The sequence below is a fragment of the Paramormyrops kingsleyae genome, chromosome 17, assembly GCF_048594095.1.
Source record: "Paramormyrops kingsleyae isolate MSU_618 chromosome 17, PKINGS_0.4, whole genome shotgun sequence".
In the NCBI taxonomy this organism is placed as follows: domain Eukaryota; kingdom Metazoa; phylum Chordata; class Actinopteri; order Osteoglossiformes; family Mormyridae; genus Paramormyrops; species Paramormyrops kingsleyae.
Genome location: NC_132813.1, coordinates 20,301,298 through 20,319,071, shown reverse-complemented (window position 1 = coordinate 20,319,071; position 17,774 = coordinate 20,301,298). Strand labels below are relative to the sequence as shown.

Sequence of the window (17,774 nt, the reverse complement as noted above, 5' to 3'; positions counted from 1 at the left end):
ACACAATCGCAGTTGTATATTTTCAGCTATGCTATTTTATGGCGGTAGCTTAAAAATTCATACCGTACGGGAAATTATAACCAGTATACCAGATGAATGGGTATACCGCCCAGTGTTATTCTGTAGGCTACAAAATGTATGTAGGCAAGGCAATATCACACGACTGCTAATACAAAAATATACAATGATGAGAAAACACACTAACTGGCGGAAGGTTATATCACTGGAGCAGCATCCCCGCCTGTTTCTGCAGCCAGATGCAGCATAGTGGGAAGGACTGCTTCGACTTCTCCAATATGGCGGTCAAATCCTTGCACTTGCTGTCGCGTGATAGCAAATCTAGTAAACATACGTCATTGCTGGTTACACCATCTCATTGTTTGATTGGTCACCTGGACACCCTACAGGCCTACACGCAACAAACGGTATTCCAACATGGCGGATATGGAGGAACTGCTTTCGACTGCGCTTTCCTTCTTCCTGACCTGTAGTAACGAGCAAATATAGCTTCGCGAACCATTTGCTGTATCTTCTGACCCCATCAGATGGTGCTCTCTGTTCATAAAAGGGTTCAAAGCCCAAGACCACCATCTAGTCGCATCAAAAAATGAAATTAATTTTCCGGTCACTGTGTCAATGTGCGCATGCGTAACGTAGGCTGACAGCTGTGTCACATATGTTTTCGCTTGTTTGAGTGTGTATGGAAATACTTTAGTAAACGACGTGGAAAAGCCTGTGTATATGGATATTATTTTCGTTTTAATGCTCCAGTCATTTTTAAATGAACACGTAGCAGTGTGGACGTAGTATACTGATGGTATCATCTGGGGGGAAAGCCTGGCTGCAGTACACGAAAAATAAACTCGCTTGACATGGCTTCATCATGTATGAAACTACCCATCAAATTTATCTGTTCATTAATTGAATATGCAGCAGCGTTTCCATTTTCTGTCCCGTCCTCATATTTGTATTTCTTATTGTTGTCTCCAGAGCTATGACTGGAAATAACTCTTCTGCATGTTCCTTCAAAATTAACATGGCTGAAAGAGTGGGTAATTCTGAGCTGTGAAATGTGTAGCCGATGTTGCGACTGTTGTTCAGTTGCGTTCATTCCCAATAACATGCAAAACAGTGGCCCTGAAGTCACACATTACGACGGTCACAAAATATCGTGTAACATTTGTTTCTTCTGGCCCACTTTAAACCCTAGGGACCTCCAAAGTCCAGGCTACCTTAAATCTGACAAGCTATCCGGCTAAGAAAGAAATCCTGCTTTGTGCAGCACCCCCTGGTTCATAGTGAATGTGTGCTGGATAATTGGTCATGGAAAAGGGACTGGAGGGTGTTTCAATTGCTGGTGTACTACACAAGCTACTGATTTCTCCCATAGCATATGTGTGATGCTGTGTAAGGCTCTCTATTTAAAATATATAAATTTACAAGACACAGGATGTAAACACGTTTACAGGTTACTGAAAAGGAATTTACAGAGAAACTGAGGAGCATAAGAATATTTTATCTCTTTTTTTTAACGTCAATCACATTGAAAATATGCATCACATAAAATTAACCTTTGAAAATGCAATGTCTTTGTGCCTGTGCAATTGAAAACAGCAGTTAAAAAAGAAAACTAAACAACAATGTAAAAGTCCACTTGACTTCACTTGAAATTAAATTTAGCGGCAGTTCTTGAGTGTATCCAGAAACAAGGTGGATATATGGCCTCCAGATGGGGTTCTGAATCACAATAATAATTATTGTTGCTATTGTTGTTTTGCATACAGCAAACAAACTGCCGCATAGCACCATAATGGTGGTATATCTGCAACTTCTGTGAAGGTGTAGTGGGTGGGATTTCACAGACAGCTAATCAAAGAGGACAGCTCTACGCCATGGTTTCTTTCCTCAGGATGCGTTTGGGGTGGCATGGCAAAAAGTTGACCAGCCCCGACCGTCCCTTGGTCCTTGGGTTCTTCTTGGCAGTCTTGAGACACTTGAAGGAGATTCCCAGGTCCTCCATAAGAGTGTTGAAGGAGGCACACTATTGGAGACAACAGAAAGGTTCTAAGAATGAGGTTTTTCAATCTCTGAAAATACAAGTGAATTGCCAACAAATTTATTTTAAAAACATAAACCACTTACATTTTTTTTTTTAATATAAAAGGTAGGAAAGTGTATCTTTATTTTATGGATAGTGCAATGAATAATTTGTAAAGGACATATTTGTTCATGAAAAAATGTTTTTGATGGGCTTAATATTGTCAAGAAGAAGATGATGGGCTGCAGCACCACCTCTCCCGCTTCCGTGTATCTGCTGCCTCCCTCATGCCTGCTGCGCCTTCAGAAAGAAGATGAGCTACTATGTGGTGAGACTGCAGCTTCTGAAGCTTTGGACTTTGAAGGTGATCCCCATTTAAATTGATGTCAGCTTCAATTTATTCACCAATTGATGTACCAGAGTGATGTGAACATCTAGTATAGTCTGGTAAACTGTGCTATCTCTGTGATGCCAAGCATATTCTAAATAACAGGCTCTGGGCTTGTGCTCTCAGGTCCCATACAGATACAATACTTACTGTGTAAGCAGAAGCAAGGCAGCGAGGCATGACACAGAGAGCGTGCATCAAGTGTGTGCGTCCGACATTAGTGAGAAATCCCTCTTCCAATAGCCATTAGATCTGTCTTTTAAATTTTCTCTCACCCCACACCCCTACTAGTGCTAGAAGACTCTACTTCCAAAGCTAACCTGCCATCTCTGTTACCATTCAGCCAGCAAGACCTCATGTTAAAGCATACCAATTAAATGAAATTGGGGAAGGTACAGATGTTTTTTTTCCACTAAACACCAATCTTAATTATTCTACATGATCCATGGATCTGATGCTTTCTTATTTATAAACTGAATTGGGTAAGCACTGTTGCCTAATGCCTCCAGGGTTGTGGGTTCGAGACTCGCCTGTGCTCTGTTCCTGCAGTTCATAATCATGCAGTTAGGCTAACTTAGGGTGACCAGATAATCCATGTCATCCCGGACACCTTGAGCTACTTCAGGTTTTACAAACTACCTTAAAACCGAAAGGCTCCTGTGCTTGGTTAAATAGTTCAGTTCTTCTCGTGCTTTGACAGGTTTGTTTCTTTGACTGAAAGACTCATCCAGCTGTTCACATTAACATTAGTGACACGTGCATGATTATAGGAGACTGACCAATCAGCACACAGCAAGAACTCGGTACTTAAGTGAAATCCAGGTCCTTTTAATTGAAATGGTAGGTTGCAAATCCTGTCCTAGCTCAAAGTGTCCGGGATGACATGGATTATGTGGTCACCCTAGGCTAACTGCAAACTCATTTCTCAATTTATGGGTGTGTCGGTCGAATAATGTTTTTTGCAAACTGTAGCCTGGTTCTTCCCTGTTTCTCATTAATGAAGGGCTTCTTCCTTGCTTTATGGGACTTCAGTCCTGCTTCTAGGAGCCTGATATGATCTGTCCTAACAGTGCACTTCACACCTGCACTTAATGTTTCCCATTCCTTTGGAAGGTCACTTGATGTCATCCTATGATTCATGAGAAACAGTCGCATAAGTTAACGGTCATTTCTGCCATTAGAAAGTTGCTTCCACCCTCTATTATGCTGGTTTCTGTTCATTCTCAGCGTCTCCTGTTTCACGTTATTCTTGTGTATCATGACCTTAGAAATTTTGAACCTGGAAGCAACCTGCTGCTCAGTGTAGCCTTTTGTCAGTAGAACCACGATTAAGCCAGGATTTAACAGTGCAGATTCCTAAAAAAATATAGAGTGGTCTCTTTATTTTTTCCATGGTTGTATATGTGCCCTGCATGGAAGGTGAATGAATGGATTATTATAATATAGTGCTAAGGACTTTCATTTGTATTAGTCATAAGCTGAAGATCTAGGCTAAACTGTATAAGACATATAAACTATGAAGCAAAAATAGCCATTATTTGTGTGAAGGTTTTATAGGAGGGAGAATAATTAGTTAATTTGCCCCAGTTCTTGTTTCCTATATTGGAATGGATTAGCTTGCATGCTGGTGATTGTTAATGGAGAACTTAGTCCCTTGGTTTCTGAATGACTTTCATGATCTGATCCATAACAATAATGTTATCTCTTCCAGACGCTTTTCAGCTAAAGACTTGATTGGCACCAAACTTTGGGGGGGGGGCAACCTTCGTTGAAGCGTGAAGGGAAAAAATAGAAGTGAGAATTAAGGGGGACTGTGAAATGCATGACTGGTTCACCATTTCCTTGTTGTAAATTAATTAAAAAAGACAATCCTCTATCTGGGATTTAAGTGATGAGGTTACTAAAGTGAAACCTGTGACGGGACCTCCAGCAAAATCACTTGCAGGTACTTTGGTAAAATCATTATATTTTCATTGTAAATAGATTGCAAAAAATTTTTAAAATCTATTTATGTAGCTAGTTATTTGCTGAGGCAATTATGTATTTTGCTCAGGGGTAGAACATCCAAGATTCCCTCTTGGAACTAACTCTGTAACAATAACATGTGCGCTGAGTGGTGTCACTACCCATGGTCACATGACTAGCTCTGTAACGATGACACTGCCTACTAAATAGTGTCTCCAGCCATGGTCACATGACTAGCTCTGTTACGATGTCACTGCCCACTGATTGGTGTTACTAGCCAGGGTCACATGATTAGCTCTGTTACAATCACACTGCCCACTAAGTGGTGTCTCTAACTATGATCACATGACTATCTCTGCAACGAAGACACTACCAACTGAGTGGTGTCTCTAGCCATGGTCACATGACTAGCTCTGTTACAATGACAGTTCTGACTGGGATGAAGTGTACTTGAAGGGACCTTTTGACAGGAGTTGACAGCACTCATGATTCCACTCTCGAAAGGGGGGCTTGTGCTGGGAATTTGCTCCAGAGATGATACAAAAGTCATGCAAAATAAGCCTCAGGGGATTTGTAATAAAACCAAGGAGACATGAGAAAAAAGTTGGCACAAAATAAGCCATTCAGATATCATTCCAACATAATAAAACACAATAAATTAGCAAGAATTACAAAATAAACATTCACCAGTGGAAGAAACACAAAAGCAAAATGAAACTGAAAATTATACAAGCAGAATGACTTTATTAAATTTTTTCAGCCTTTTCATCCTAGACTGCTATCCCAGTTACCTGGGAATCAGTGAGGTGCCACCGTATGTGTGATACTTGCAATCAAAAGTTGAATTATTCAAATTCATGAACAAACTTGGCTTACTCAAGTGTTTTGAATCTACAGCATGGCTTAGTTTTAACAATAGTAATTGGTTGGTAAGTACTGATCCCATGTTCATTCAGCATTAATCAATCATGACAGTTCATGTATTTCATAGGGAAGCCTATATTAGTTCATGATTTGTTCTTGAGTAGTAAATGAGTTAAGAAATTTTTGCCCCGAGTGAAGTCTTACCATTATTAACTAATTAGTTAACTGTTAACTAATATTGCCTGAATGGAATACATGTACTGTCATGATTGATTAATGATGGACAAGCAGGGGATCAGTACATAATTAACACTTAGTTACTGGTCAATTAATGCATTAAGTAAACATGTACTACTACATTATTCATGTCCCCTCAAAGTGTGACCAAAAAAGCAAACATGATTGTAAATAGTCATATTATTATGTATTTTGTCACTTGTTTCCAAAGGAGCAGTAATTCCTGCATTTTTTGTCTGTCAATGAAAATAATCAGAACATTTTAATTAAACATAAATAATGCAGTTGGAATGTAATGAAATATATAACAACCACAAAAAAGTTGATTATAAAAATGAACCCAATCTGCATATATGAATCCAATCCAGGGAATCTCACAAAATGAGTTTCATGTAGGGAGTAATTGGGGAAAAATAACTGAATGTACTGGAATCAAAATTAGCTAATTTTATGCTACGTTTTAGCATCCCAGTCCTCTGTTTCTCAGTCATGATGATGATGATAGTGATGATGATGATGATGATGATGATAGTGATGATGATGATGATGATGATGATGCAAATAGTGATAAACTCCAAAGCAAAATATTAAGGAACTATTTTATAATAATCATAAGAAAGTCACTCCCATACTGAACAGAAACAGCTGTGATCCTGGCAGAGCAGTTTCCATTTTATGTGTCTGATTCCCCTAATTCAGATACCTCAGCTTTCCATCTCAGTCTTAAGATTGTTATATAAACATGTAGCAGTGTTTGCCCTTTGAGAACAGTTCTCAATAAGCAATTGGAAGATGGGTGGATGGATGGATGGATGGATGGATAGATAATTAGTTATGGTGCCTCTATTTTACAGCTACATTTCAGATGCTAGCAGTGCAATTCTTCACTTACATTGAGTATCTCAAAATTATCAGCAAATTTTCTGCATTTTAACAAAGCAAGACTATGGTATTCCCCAGAAGACCTGAGATTTGAGATATAACCTGTGCTGTCTCTCAAACACTGTCCTTCCATCGAGAAATCCCAAAGATTCACCAAGAATCGCATTTTAAGGCTCCCCATGTTTCCCATCGTCTCTGCCGTATGAAGTGCTACAACCAGCCACATATTTAATCATAAAGAACATTTCTGCATTTAAAACAAAATGGATGCAGGGAACTGACCAAAAGCAAGGGGTGCTGGGTAATCACATACAATGGGGATCAACATGTCAAATCATCCAAATGTTCCAGTTTTAAGGCGGATTTGAGGACCTAACATAGCTGAAAACAAAAGAAAAGCTTGTGGTTTTTTCTTTTGGCCTTAAGTCCTGCTGCTCCGAAGCCTCTTCACGCCTCGCACAGAAAATCAGGCCTTGCTGAGACGTCTCTGAGACCTGGCACTAACGCTGCTGGCCATCACACCCTGTTGCGCCACTCGCAGTTGCCCTCACTCACCTGGCTCATGCGTGAGTGTTTTCTCGATTTATAGATAAACTCCCCGATTGCCACAAACACAGAGAGCAGCAGGCCGGCGGCCAGCACGATGAAGATGCCCCCGATGTTCTGCACGCCCAGAGCGCTGGCCTCCTTGCTGTCTTCCTCCGGGCAGCCGTTGCCCCTCCACCACTTTTCCTTCATCATGTGCAGCTTTCCTTCTTCCTGGAGCTGGAGGATGGCGATGGTCACCTTGTCTCTGTAGGGGGAACCTGCAAAAATTCAGTTTCAGGAAATAAATGTTCTTTTCAAATTTTTTTATTATTTTTTTTTATAATAACGGGATATTTAGGGAACCATGTGCTTTGGATCCCCACGGCCTGGTCCCTTGGTGCCGTGTGGCACCACACTGCCCTCGATGCTTACCAATGGGAGTGCCCACTCCATAGCCTTTCGAGTCAATCAGGCCCCCGATCTGGGTGAGGTTGCAGTTTCTCTGACTAATGTACTCAATGCTGGTGGACTCCATGAGGAGAGCGTAGTCTGTAGTGAGGACTCTCTGTATCCCCTCGCCATTGTTTTTGACCAATGCGGTGTTCTTCCTGCTACTCATGAACGCCCACATCTTCTCATATGTGGATATTTTGGATTTCTGTTTCAAAAACACACAAGTCAGATGTCAATCTTTTAGAATTACGTTCTTGATGCTGATTGGGCAGAATTCATTTTCAATTTTGAACCTGTCACTTTCCCCTGTCTCCTATATTCACCTGAAGTTCAATGAACACCTACACTTGTCTGCTTTTCGCCATTTGCCATTGACAGCAAAGTGACGGATTGGTGCTGATCTTCCTCCGCTAATTTGATTTGTTCCACAACATCCAGGTGTTGCGACTCTTAGGCAATTCACAATATTTATAGAGCGGACCTCTGTGATTTTCACTCACTGCATAAAACCATCTTTCTTTTGGCTTCCGTTGAAACAACTCAAGAGGTGTGGTAAAGTTGATGCCGTTGTATCGCTGCTATGCTGGAAAATATATGGGGACTGGTTTGTGACATTGGATGAGTGGCTCCTTCACACTTTTGAAAGAAGGAGAGACTGAACCCAGACATGGTGAAGGCCTTGTGGTTATAGATTGTAAGATATACTATCATGCACTGTACTTCATGTATTTTTTACTTTTCATGTCTTTATAGAGAAAATAGTTAGTTGATGTTATATAATTACTTGGTGTCTGTAAATTGCCCATAGTATGTGATTGTGTGTCCTCTGATGGGCTGGCATCCTGCCCAGGGTGTCTCCTGCTATTCCCTGTGCTTCCTTGGATAGATTCCACGATCATCGCTACCCCATTACATGAGGCTGAAGAGTTGAAGTGGCTGATGGCATCAATACCTTAAAGAATGTCATGGTAGATCCATCTCTTACTGCCCCATACTCGATTTTTGTTTGCTTTGCCAAGTCGTCTGCTGAGTCAATGGGCGCATCCATCCTTTCGACCGTCAGGAAGGCAGCCAGGTTGGCAGTGTAAGATGATATTATGATGAGCGTGAAGAACCACCAGATCCCTCCGATGATTCTCGTTGACAGAGCCTTGGGCATCACCTCAGATCCTAGCAGTACAAAAGCGTGCCAGCTTAGGAAATCATGCATTGCTATGAGACAGAAAATAAAGGAACTTCTCGCAATTTATTTCAAGGATTCTTCTCCTTGTTGCTGATACACACAGAGGGAGCATAGAGCTACCAACACAAGGACAAATGCAAGACTGTAATGAAACCATCTGTTCTTCTACAGATGGTTAACACCAACAGTCTATGAACAGCTATTTAATGCAGTTAGTATAAAATGCTGCTGCGGACTTAGTTTCTGTATCTGCTCAAGAAATGGTCCTTTAACGTGGAGGGAGAACGTCCCGCTGGGAAATCTGCCTCCAAGGGCATGTTGGGACTACGATGCAGCTATGGACTTTCTGCTGTGTGCTTAGCAAAGCAACCTATGAGGTATGTGTGCTGAACTCTGGGAGAAGGCCTGTGTGTGTCACAAAGTTGTGCATGCGTTTGTTATTATGAACCATTGTTGATGATTTTCCATCTGTGGACTACGGTGGCTCAGTGACTAGACTATGTAGCACTGGAATCTCACATCTCAGTGGGCGGAGCTCTGTTTGTTTACATGCCTTCATCATGTTGGCTTGAGTTTTCCTTGCATAATGCGTAGTGGTTTAGGTGAACTGGTGTCTTGAAACCGTCATGTCTGTGACTGTGTGTGCACCCTGTGATGGACTGGTGACCCATCTCGGATATATCATGTGCTTACTTGGATAAGCTCAAGGCCCATCATGACCCGGCCCAGTATAAGCAGTTATACAGTAGGAAGCAAAGAACAATTACTCAGGTTTAATTATTCCAGCATAAGGTTTTCCTGGAAATCCATCAGTCAACGTAAAGTTCAGTCTTAAGTACTGAACTGTTTTTTTCAGAGAGCACAGTAAGCCTACCCTAAGGGTTAGCAGCAAGTAATGGGATTTTCCCAGTTAAGAATGTATGACCCAATTACCTTGTTGCATGAGTGCTCCAATTCCAAACCAGAAACTGTTCAATAAAGTGAAGCTGTTCTCCACCACATCCGAATCTGGATTACAGGGGTGCGGGTTGTACCATTCATAAGGTGTAAACCTAAGATAGTTAAAAACGCTTGTTAAAGAGTTACAATAACTGGTGAACAAATAAATAAATTTAAACTTAAACACTTAAAACACATGAACATTCCTTTGTTGGATTTACAGTTGAAACATGTCAACGAAATGCAGAATACATTCCCTGCATCATAGCATTTCCTGCCATAGATTTCTTCTAAAAGATCAAAAAATTCTGTTGCCAACATGACATTAGACAGTGTGTGTAATGTGTGTTCAGGGGCGCCATCATTCAGAAAAATATGTTCAGGAACAATATTATTCGTGAAAGATACACATGCTTACTTTTGTGGCTTATCAGACACTTTGAACCTTTATATCTTGAAACTGTCCACTGACCCACCAGAATATTTAGCAAGTCAAGTCCCAAATATACAAAAACAGAGTGTCTCCAGGAAATGGGATTCCTGACATTTAAACTATTCTATTTTACCTGCTTTTTGTGTGCATTGCATGACTTTGAAACCCTTATGATGTTTTCTTAGAAATTCTGCAGTAGATAACACTGCTGGTCTGCTGAAATTACTGGTGGCGTGGTGAGGATGGAAGTGAAGGATTGTGGGTATCTGGTGACACATGTTTTGTTCAGAGAAAAAATATTAGTAGCCCGAGGACAGCATCTGTTTTTTATAACACTTTTGATACACTCCAGGCAGTAAATTTAATATGTTGCAACATGCAATCCATAACAATCACCCAAATCAGTTTTAGGAATCTGATTGGACGGAATTTGCATATTAGTCTCAGCAATGAACTCTTATCCCCCCTGTGCTGTTCTGTCTCCCCTGGAGGAGAAAGCTAGACATGCCAGATACCAGCAGATGTTTGAGATGTTTCCAGTTTTTAAACTCTGTATTTCAATGCGGGGACACCAACAAAGCAACCATTCACATTGAGCTTTCCATGCTCCCCGCGCGCAACAGAAGGACAATGAAAAAACTGGCTCAGACCTAACAGAGAGGCAAACAACTTTATTCATACATCTGCTAAGTATGCATCCATGCATTGTCAATTTGAACATTGATTCCTAAATTATACTGTGCCACCACTCTGCAGTTTCCTTCAGAAGATTAATTTTTCTTTCAACACTAAAATGTTAAGTCAGTAAAGGTCTGTAACTATTTACTAGCCACCAGGGGTTTAGCTACAATTTCCGCTTCCTAGTTTAGCAAATTAAGAGTTGTTAGTTTGGCAGTTGCACCTAAAACCTGGATCAGAGGCACAATGTGAATGGAGGGGACCTCAGTCAGGAGCGCCGTACCTGGCGATGACGAACAGAACGCAGCTGACGCCCAGGCAGGCCAATAAGACGTACATCCAAATGTCAGGCGACAGGGGATTCAAGAATGAGAAGACCCCCGGGTTTGTGCCGTTGGGCTTGTGGTACAGGATGCTGATGCCAAGAGTCATGAAGGGTTTAGAAAAGTCGATGACTTTCTCCCTCACGTAGGTGATGGTCAGGGGGGCCACTGCCAGGTCAGCCACCTACCCCCAGGGTTGGGGGGTCCAGGTAGACATGGAAAGGACAAACCTCCTTATAATATAGCATATTATAATTATAAAATCGCAAAATCATGGCTTATGCTTTTATTTTATTTACTATTAATTTTTCTTAGAGGAATTGATTATACACGTGCATCTAAGTAGGGTAACTTTAGTATTGATAGAGGTCAAAGAAACCATTTTATAATTTTAGCACGAGGTTCGAATGACTCGATAGGAATGTGCCAATGACTCACACACGGAATGTGCCATTTAGGCTTCCCAGTCATGTGACTCACGTGGTCTATAAGTTCCCTGACCATGCCGTTCCATTCCCCCTTGTCATTCTGGGCTCCGTACTTCCCGTCTGAAACCAGCTTCACCTCGTAGGAGAAGCCAAGGATGTTGGAGAGCTCCTTCAGTAGGTCCAGACAGTAGCCCTCAAAGCGGTCATTGCCATACAGAGGCTTGTCCGACTTTTTGTACATGACGTATGGATTTTCCTGTAGATCATTACAAATGTCTCAGAACACACAGCCTACCCGTGAACTGTAAAGCTGTTTCTTGAATATATTTCTTGCAATGATCAATCTGGTCATAAATACTGAGGTTGCAGAGATAATAAAAATATTACCAGAATAGTAGTGACAACCAGGGTCCTGTTTGCCATCGAATCTGTGACGTTTGTAGGTTTGTCTTTGTCACTGTCCGTTAAGTTAAGGCCGCTGACGGAATTCCATACTCCAATCTGGAATGTAAATCCGAAATTCACCTTTATAAAATTCTGATCCTAATTTCGGTTCTTTTAACATCGAGGAAGGAAAAATCTAGATTAAACTTCTGAAAGACATCAACATCAAATGGAAAACACAGAGTATTATTAAGGGTTTAATAAAATACATAGAAGCAGTAAATATAGTATGAGGAGATTTTATAATATTTACTTATGATATACCCATAATTCTGTGGAAGAATTAGTAATTCCCCATTCAGACATTGGAAATCCATGGGGAGCAGGGTATTTCGGAGAGGCACATCACAGAAGGAATAACAGGGACTGAATGGCCAGTTACAGAGGAAACAAGGCTTAGGCAAATTTCCTGGTATAAAACTGTGACTGTCAGTTATTGGCTGTTTGCTTTTAAGATGCCAACGCTGCCCTTTTGCAAGGTGTTCAGGCACAGCTGAAGCCAAAATGGGCTGCCCAGCAAACACAGCTGCTATATCAGCTGAACAGAGGTCAAGCCATTTGGACTGAAACAGGTATCTGACTAACTAGATGTTCCACTTCTGACCTGGTGTGCGGTGATCGCCTAGCTCGATATAAATGTCTCCATTGCAGATTGTCATTTTGGCGACTTTGTACTGTTTACCAGCAGGAGGCAGCACGCCAGGCTTGTACCTACAGGTTACCCAGCTACAGAAATTCAGCTGACTCCGGTTGGGTTAGGCAGTCTGGGGTCAGCTAGTTTGATTTAGGAGACTGGAGGAGACCTGGGGGAGGTACAGTATGGGGGCAGGCGGGGTGGTCTGATCTTCTGTATTCCTGTGTTGTAGGGGAAGGTTTGTTTTTACTGTTTTCTTAAAGAAGTCCTGTTCTTATTTTTAATGCGTCGTTTATTTCCATGGTAAATTAATTTCATTATTGTCCAGTACCTCTGTTCTACGCAGCATTCCACACCCCCTGAAATATCTTAAAGTTAACAAGGCTAAATAAAATGCGAAATAAAAACAGGTCCCCTTGGAGTGCTATACAGCTGACTTATTTCAAAGTAACTTTTTGTGGGGTTTGTGGTATTTACCGTGTCTAAAGAAAAACACTTTTTCGATTCAGTCACCCATTACATATTAAATATTCAGGATGTTCATACATATGCATGAAGGTTTATGATTCATGTCTGACAGAGATGAACAAACCCTTTAAAAAACAATCAATTTACTGTAGGAACTGGACAAAAGGCATTAAAAATGAAAAATGTGGAGTAAAATTATTTACAGCTATGAGAACCATTATTAAATCATACTACATGAAGTTCAAGTTCTAACTAGTACAGTATACAGTCCAGTGGTATTTGGAGATAAAAATTTTATTATGGATTGTAGATTATCCATCCATCACGGACTATGCTCTCGTCATGGAGTCCATCCATCCATCCATCCATCCCAAGTAGTTAGCCTGATAAGGGACATGAGTGTGTGTGGGGGGGGGGGGGTACCTGCAACATGTAAACTATTGCAAATTATCTTTACTGGGCAGCTTCTAGTTCAAGCCAAGGAGTGTCTAATTCCAGTTAGTTAATGCCCAGAATAGTTTGGGTCTAGGAGTAACACTAGAAAAGAATAACCAGCATGACGCATTGAACGGTCAGAGGAAGGAAGCAGAATTTAATGGAGGCACCTCCACCCCCCAAGCCCCCCAAGCCCCCCCAGCTCCCCAGGCCATTTCTCCCACCTTTCAGCTGTTACGGTTAAGTTACCATGTGAAAGCGGCCAGCCAGCTGAGACCATAATAGGGCACAGAGAAACGACTACAGGTAGGTTCCATTAATTACCCGTCGAGAGAAAGAGGGAGGACATCATGTGCATCGTGCCGCTGCGGCAGAGCGCAGAGAAGGAGACCCGTCGTTCGTCAGCCTGCCTCCGTTTGGCTGTATCTGGCGGAACCAGAAGTAATCAGCGTGCAGCGAGAGGAGACGCAGCCGTGGCGTCCAATTAATCACTTACGTGCAAATCCATAAATCCCTATTCTGCAGGTGCTGTTTAATAAACATGGCCGAGATTTTCAAAAGCCGCTGGCGGTCTGTTATTTGACCGGGGGGGGGTTTCCTTAATACGATTAAAGTCTCCGCTGGTGGTAAATGAATCCGGCTGGTTGAGAGGGGTCGTCGGCAGGAGATAACAACACGGGGAGCCCTTACACGTGTCCCATTTGTTTTTCCTGAGGATGAGGGGGTAGGGATGAGATAGAGGGTTTTTTGGGGGTTGTTGAGGAGATGGCAGTGCAATGGCTGCAGGAGCTTGTGTACAAACCTTTCTCCACACTCCGCTCGGGCGTCTAGTACCATCAGACAGCGTCTTTTTCCAATTGGTGGGGGAAAAAAACAAAACATGAACACCAAGGGAAATTAAAACATATGTGAATGAGTGGTCAGCTGGCATGTGACCTTCAACTCGAGCCTTTTTCTTAAAGGTGAAGAGCACTTTGAACGCTTTTCGTTTCCCTGGACGTGCGAAACATGCTGAGAAATCCGCCTTGCTGGCAGAATGGTGTGTGTCTCAGTGGGTCAGGATGCCATGCCTGCATTTGTAAAATAACTGGTTGAAATCCCTGGTCTGGCACCGTGATTTCACCATTGGGCTCTTGAGGAAGGGTTTGCTCCAGTAATTGTTTGACCCTGTATTCTCAACTGAATATCACTTTGAGGAAAGCATCTGCTAAATTAATGTTAACCAAGGACTGCTGTTTCATTTATACTTTACTCACCTTTACCACACCATCCTCCTTCAGACTGATAACATCCAGATCAAACTCCTTCCTTAAGCCGTCGGTTTTGTTTATAATTATACGTCCAGTCAATCCGTCCAGCTGAGCCTTAAAGGGAGGAAACAATTATTTTTTTACATCTGTATATCAATAACTGCACAGGGATTCCCAAAGGTATGTGACCAAGGCTAACGGGCTGAGGTTCTCGTCACACTTGCTATGTTCCAATACAAATTGTGTGTTTGTCCTGCCTCCCATCTGGACTGGACAACAGGATTACAAAGACTGCGGTAACTGCAGGGACCAGACTATCTGCAGTCTGAGATGACCTAGGTCATCTAACTTTGCACCAGTATGCATGGATGAGTCTGAATTAAACTGAACTGATGATTTAAAGATGTTGCCGAGCAAAATGAAATGTTCACAAAGAGCATGTATAAGGGTGACTTTACACTGGCACAGGCATGGGTCATTATTTCTGAACAGAAGGCAAGGATGGTCCGTTTTTGTAGCAATGAAACTGGTAACAATAACAATATCGATAATTACAATAATAACATAAAATGGTTAAATTCGAGGTTAATTTTAGTGTCCAAAGAGCAAAGTCGAAATTAAAAGTATACAATGTTAGGAAGGCTAACTTTAATGGTATGAGACGGAAATTAGAAACTGTAAACTGGACAGAGTTAAATAGCAAAACAGTTGAAGAGGCATGGGAATTTTTCAAAAGCACATTGTTGCAAGTGCAAGAGGACTTCATACCTGTTTCCAGCAAAACTAAATCTAGGAAACGACAACCAAGGTGGTTTACTAAGGAAATTAAGAAGAAAGTCAGGAGGAAAAGGGCTCTGTTCCACAATTGGAAAATAACCAATGATTTCAAAATTAAGCAGGAGTATCTAAGTCTACAGGCAGAGTTAAAAAATAACATTAGGCTATCCAAGAGGGATGTAGAAAGAAAAATTGCATTGGAGGCTAAGGATGACAGTAAAGGTTTCTTCCAATATTTTAATTCCAAGAGAGCTCTAAAAGCTGAAATCAGTAATTTGCAGGATAGTAAGGGCCTTAAAATTGATAATGAAATTGATATAGTAAATGAGTTTAATGATTATTTTTCAAGGGTGTTCACAATAGAGAACACAAGTAACTTACCACCAATTAATACGAATACAGCATCGTCTATGACCAATATATGTATAACTGAGGTTGATGTGATACTAAGCCTAGCTAAACTCAAAATAAATAAATCGCAGGGCCCTGATGGCATCTTACCTATAGTCTTAAAAGAGATGAGGGATATTATTAGCCAACCTTTAACTTTAATATTCCAGAAATCGTTATCTGCGGGTGTGGTACCATCAGATTGGAAGCATGCTAATATAACACCCATATTCAAAAAAGGGGATAGAAGTAATCCAGCAAACTATAGGCCAATCAGTTTAACTAGCATTACTGGAAAAATAATGGAAGCTATAATTCAAGTGAAAATGGTAGATTACCTAGATGCAAATAACATTATAAAGGATAGCCAACATGGATTTAGGAGAGGTAGATCCTGCTTAATGAATCTACTTGAGTTCTTTGAGGAAGCTACAAGTGAAATTGATCACAAAAAGGCCTATGATGTGATTTACTTAGATTTCCAGAAGGCCTTTGATGTCGTCCCCCACAAACGGCTCTTGCTAAAGCTTAAAGCTGCAGGGATTTTAGGGACTGTAGCAGCTTGGATCGAAAACTGGTTAACTGACAGGAAGTAGCCAGTAGTTATTAGAGGCACAATGTTACAGTGGGCCTCCGTTCATAGTGGGGTACTGCAGGGTTCAATTTTAGGACCACTATTGTTCCTATTTTACATTAATGATATTGACACAAATACATACAGTAAACTGGTTAAATTTGCAGACGACACCAAGGTGGGCGGTGTAGCAGATACTGATCTAGCAGTACAGAGGCTTCAACGGGATCTGGATTTAATTAGCGAATGGGCTGATACTTGGCAGATGAAATTTAACACAGATAAATGTAAGGTAATCCATGCAGGGAGCAGAAATATAAAGTACAGATATTTAGACTGAAATTTCCACTGAAATTAAGGTAGCTGATTACGAGAAAGTTCTCGGTATGTATGTTCATGCTTCCATGTCCCACTCTCGCCAGTGTGGGGAAGCAATAAAAAAGGCGAACAGAATGTTGGGTTATATCTCTAGGTGTGTGGAGTTTAAGTCAAGGGAGGTGATGTTACACTTATATAATTCCTTGGTAAGACCCCACCTAGAATACTGTGTGCAGGTTTGGTCACCACACCTCAAGAAGGACATTGCTGCCTTAGAAAAGGTGCAACGAAGAGCTACGAGAATGATTCCTGGTCTTAGAGGAATGTCTTATGAGGAGAGGTTAGCGGAACTGAATCTGTTTAGCCTTGAGCAAAGGAGACTAAGGGGGGATATGATTCAGGTCTATAAGATTCTAACGGGTCTGGATGCTGTTCAGCCAAATGACTATTTCAATATTAGTCTAAATACTAGAACTCGTGGCCATAAGTGGAAATTAGCGGGAGAACATTTTAAAACAAATTTGAGGAAGCACTTCTTTACACAGCGTGTAGTCAGAGTATGGAATAGTCTTCCTGCTAGTGTAGCGGAAGCTAAAACCCTGGGTTCCTTTAAATCAGAGCTAGATAAGATTTTAACAACTCTGAGCTATTAGTTAAGTTCTCCCCAAACGAGCTTGATGGGCCGAATGGCCTCCTCTCGTTTGTAAATTTCTTATGTTCTTATAATAACAACAATAAAGGTTTGGACCTTTTAGGTCATTCCCCCCCACCCCTTCCCATGTATTTTCTCATTTTTGCACGAGTTGCGGTTCTCATTGACCTTCTAAACATCGAAAGGTACTTTCCGGGAGAATTACTATTCAAATCTACAGTAAGGATCAGCAGGCAGTGTTATGGAAATAAACTGGTGACTGACAGGATACTGGGCAGAGGATGCTTTTGTTGTTTTGAGAAATGCACTGGACATGAGCTGGTGTTTTGTATAAAAATAAAATTTGATGACTCTTTAACATCATTGATTCTCCCGCACATTTTACAGCGAGGACAGCATATTTGTTACCTTCCTGCATGATTTATATGCTTTCGGCTTTCAGCCTTTTTGCATTTAATCCCCAATTCAGTCTGTATCATCTCCAAATCTCGTC

At 41.2% G+C, this 17,774-nt stretch overlaps 1 protein-coding gene across 7 annotated transcripts in view; it reads right to left on the bottom strand.

The window, feature by feature from the left end:
* Positions 1-1,417: 1,417 nt before the first annotated feature.
* LOC111851371 (glutamate receptor ionotropic, kainate 1) overlaps positions 1,418-17,774 on the bottom strand; it is a 47,957-nt gene continuing 31,600 nt past the window's right edge. For 2 of the 7 annotated variants that reach the window (XM_072701045.1, XM_023826234.2), the window contains exons 9-17: positions 14,577-14,684; positions 11,727-11,840; positions 11,392-11,595; positions 10,872-11,095; positions 9,472-9,590; positions 8,308-8,525; positions 7,335-7,560; positions 6,930-7,180; positions 1,421-2,041 (exon numbers count right to left, since the gene is read on the bottom strand). In XM_072701045.1, the coding sequence (XP_072557146.1) occupies positions 1,886-2,041; positions 6,930-7,180; positions 7,335-7,560; positions 8,308-8,525; positions 9,472-9,590; positions 10,872-11,095; positions 11,392-11,595; positions 11,727-11,840; positions 14,577-14,684 (1,620 nt within the window). In that variant the 3' untranslated portion in view covers positions 1,421-1,885. Of the gene's footprint in view, positions 2,042-6,929; positions 7,181-7,334; positions 7,561-8,307; positions 8,526-9,471; positions 9,591-10,871; positions 11,096-11,391; positions 11,596-11,726; positions 11,841-13,560; positions 13,741-13,816; positions 14,168-14,576; positions 14,685-17,774 lie in introns of those variants that run through there. The other 5 variants (XM_072701049.1, XM_072701046.1, XM_023826236.2 and 2 more) reach the window with 5 other exon arrangements.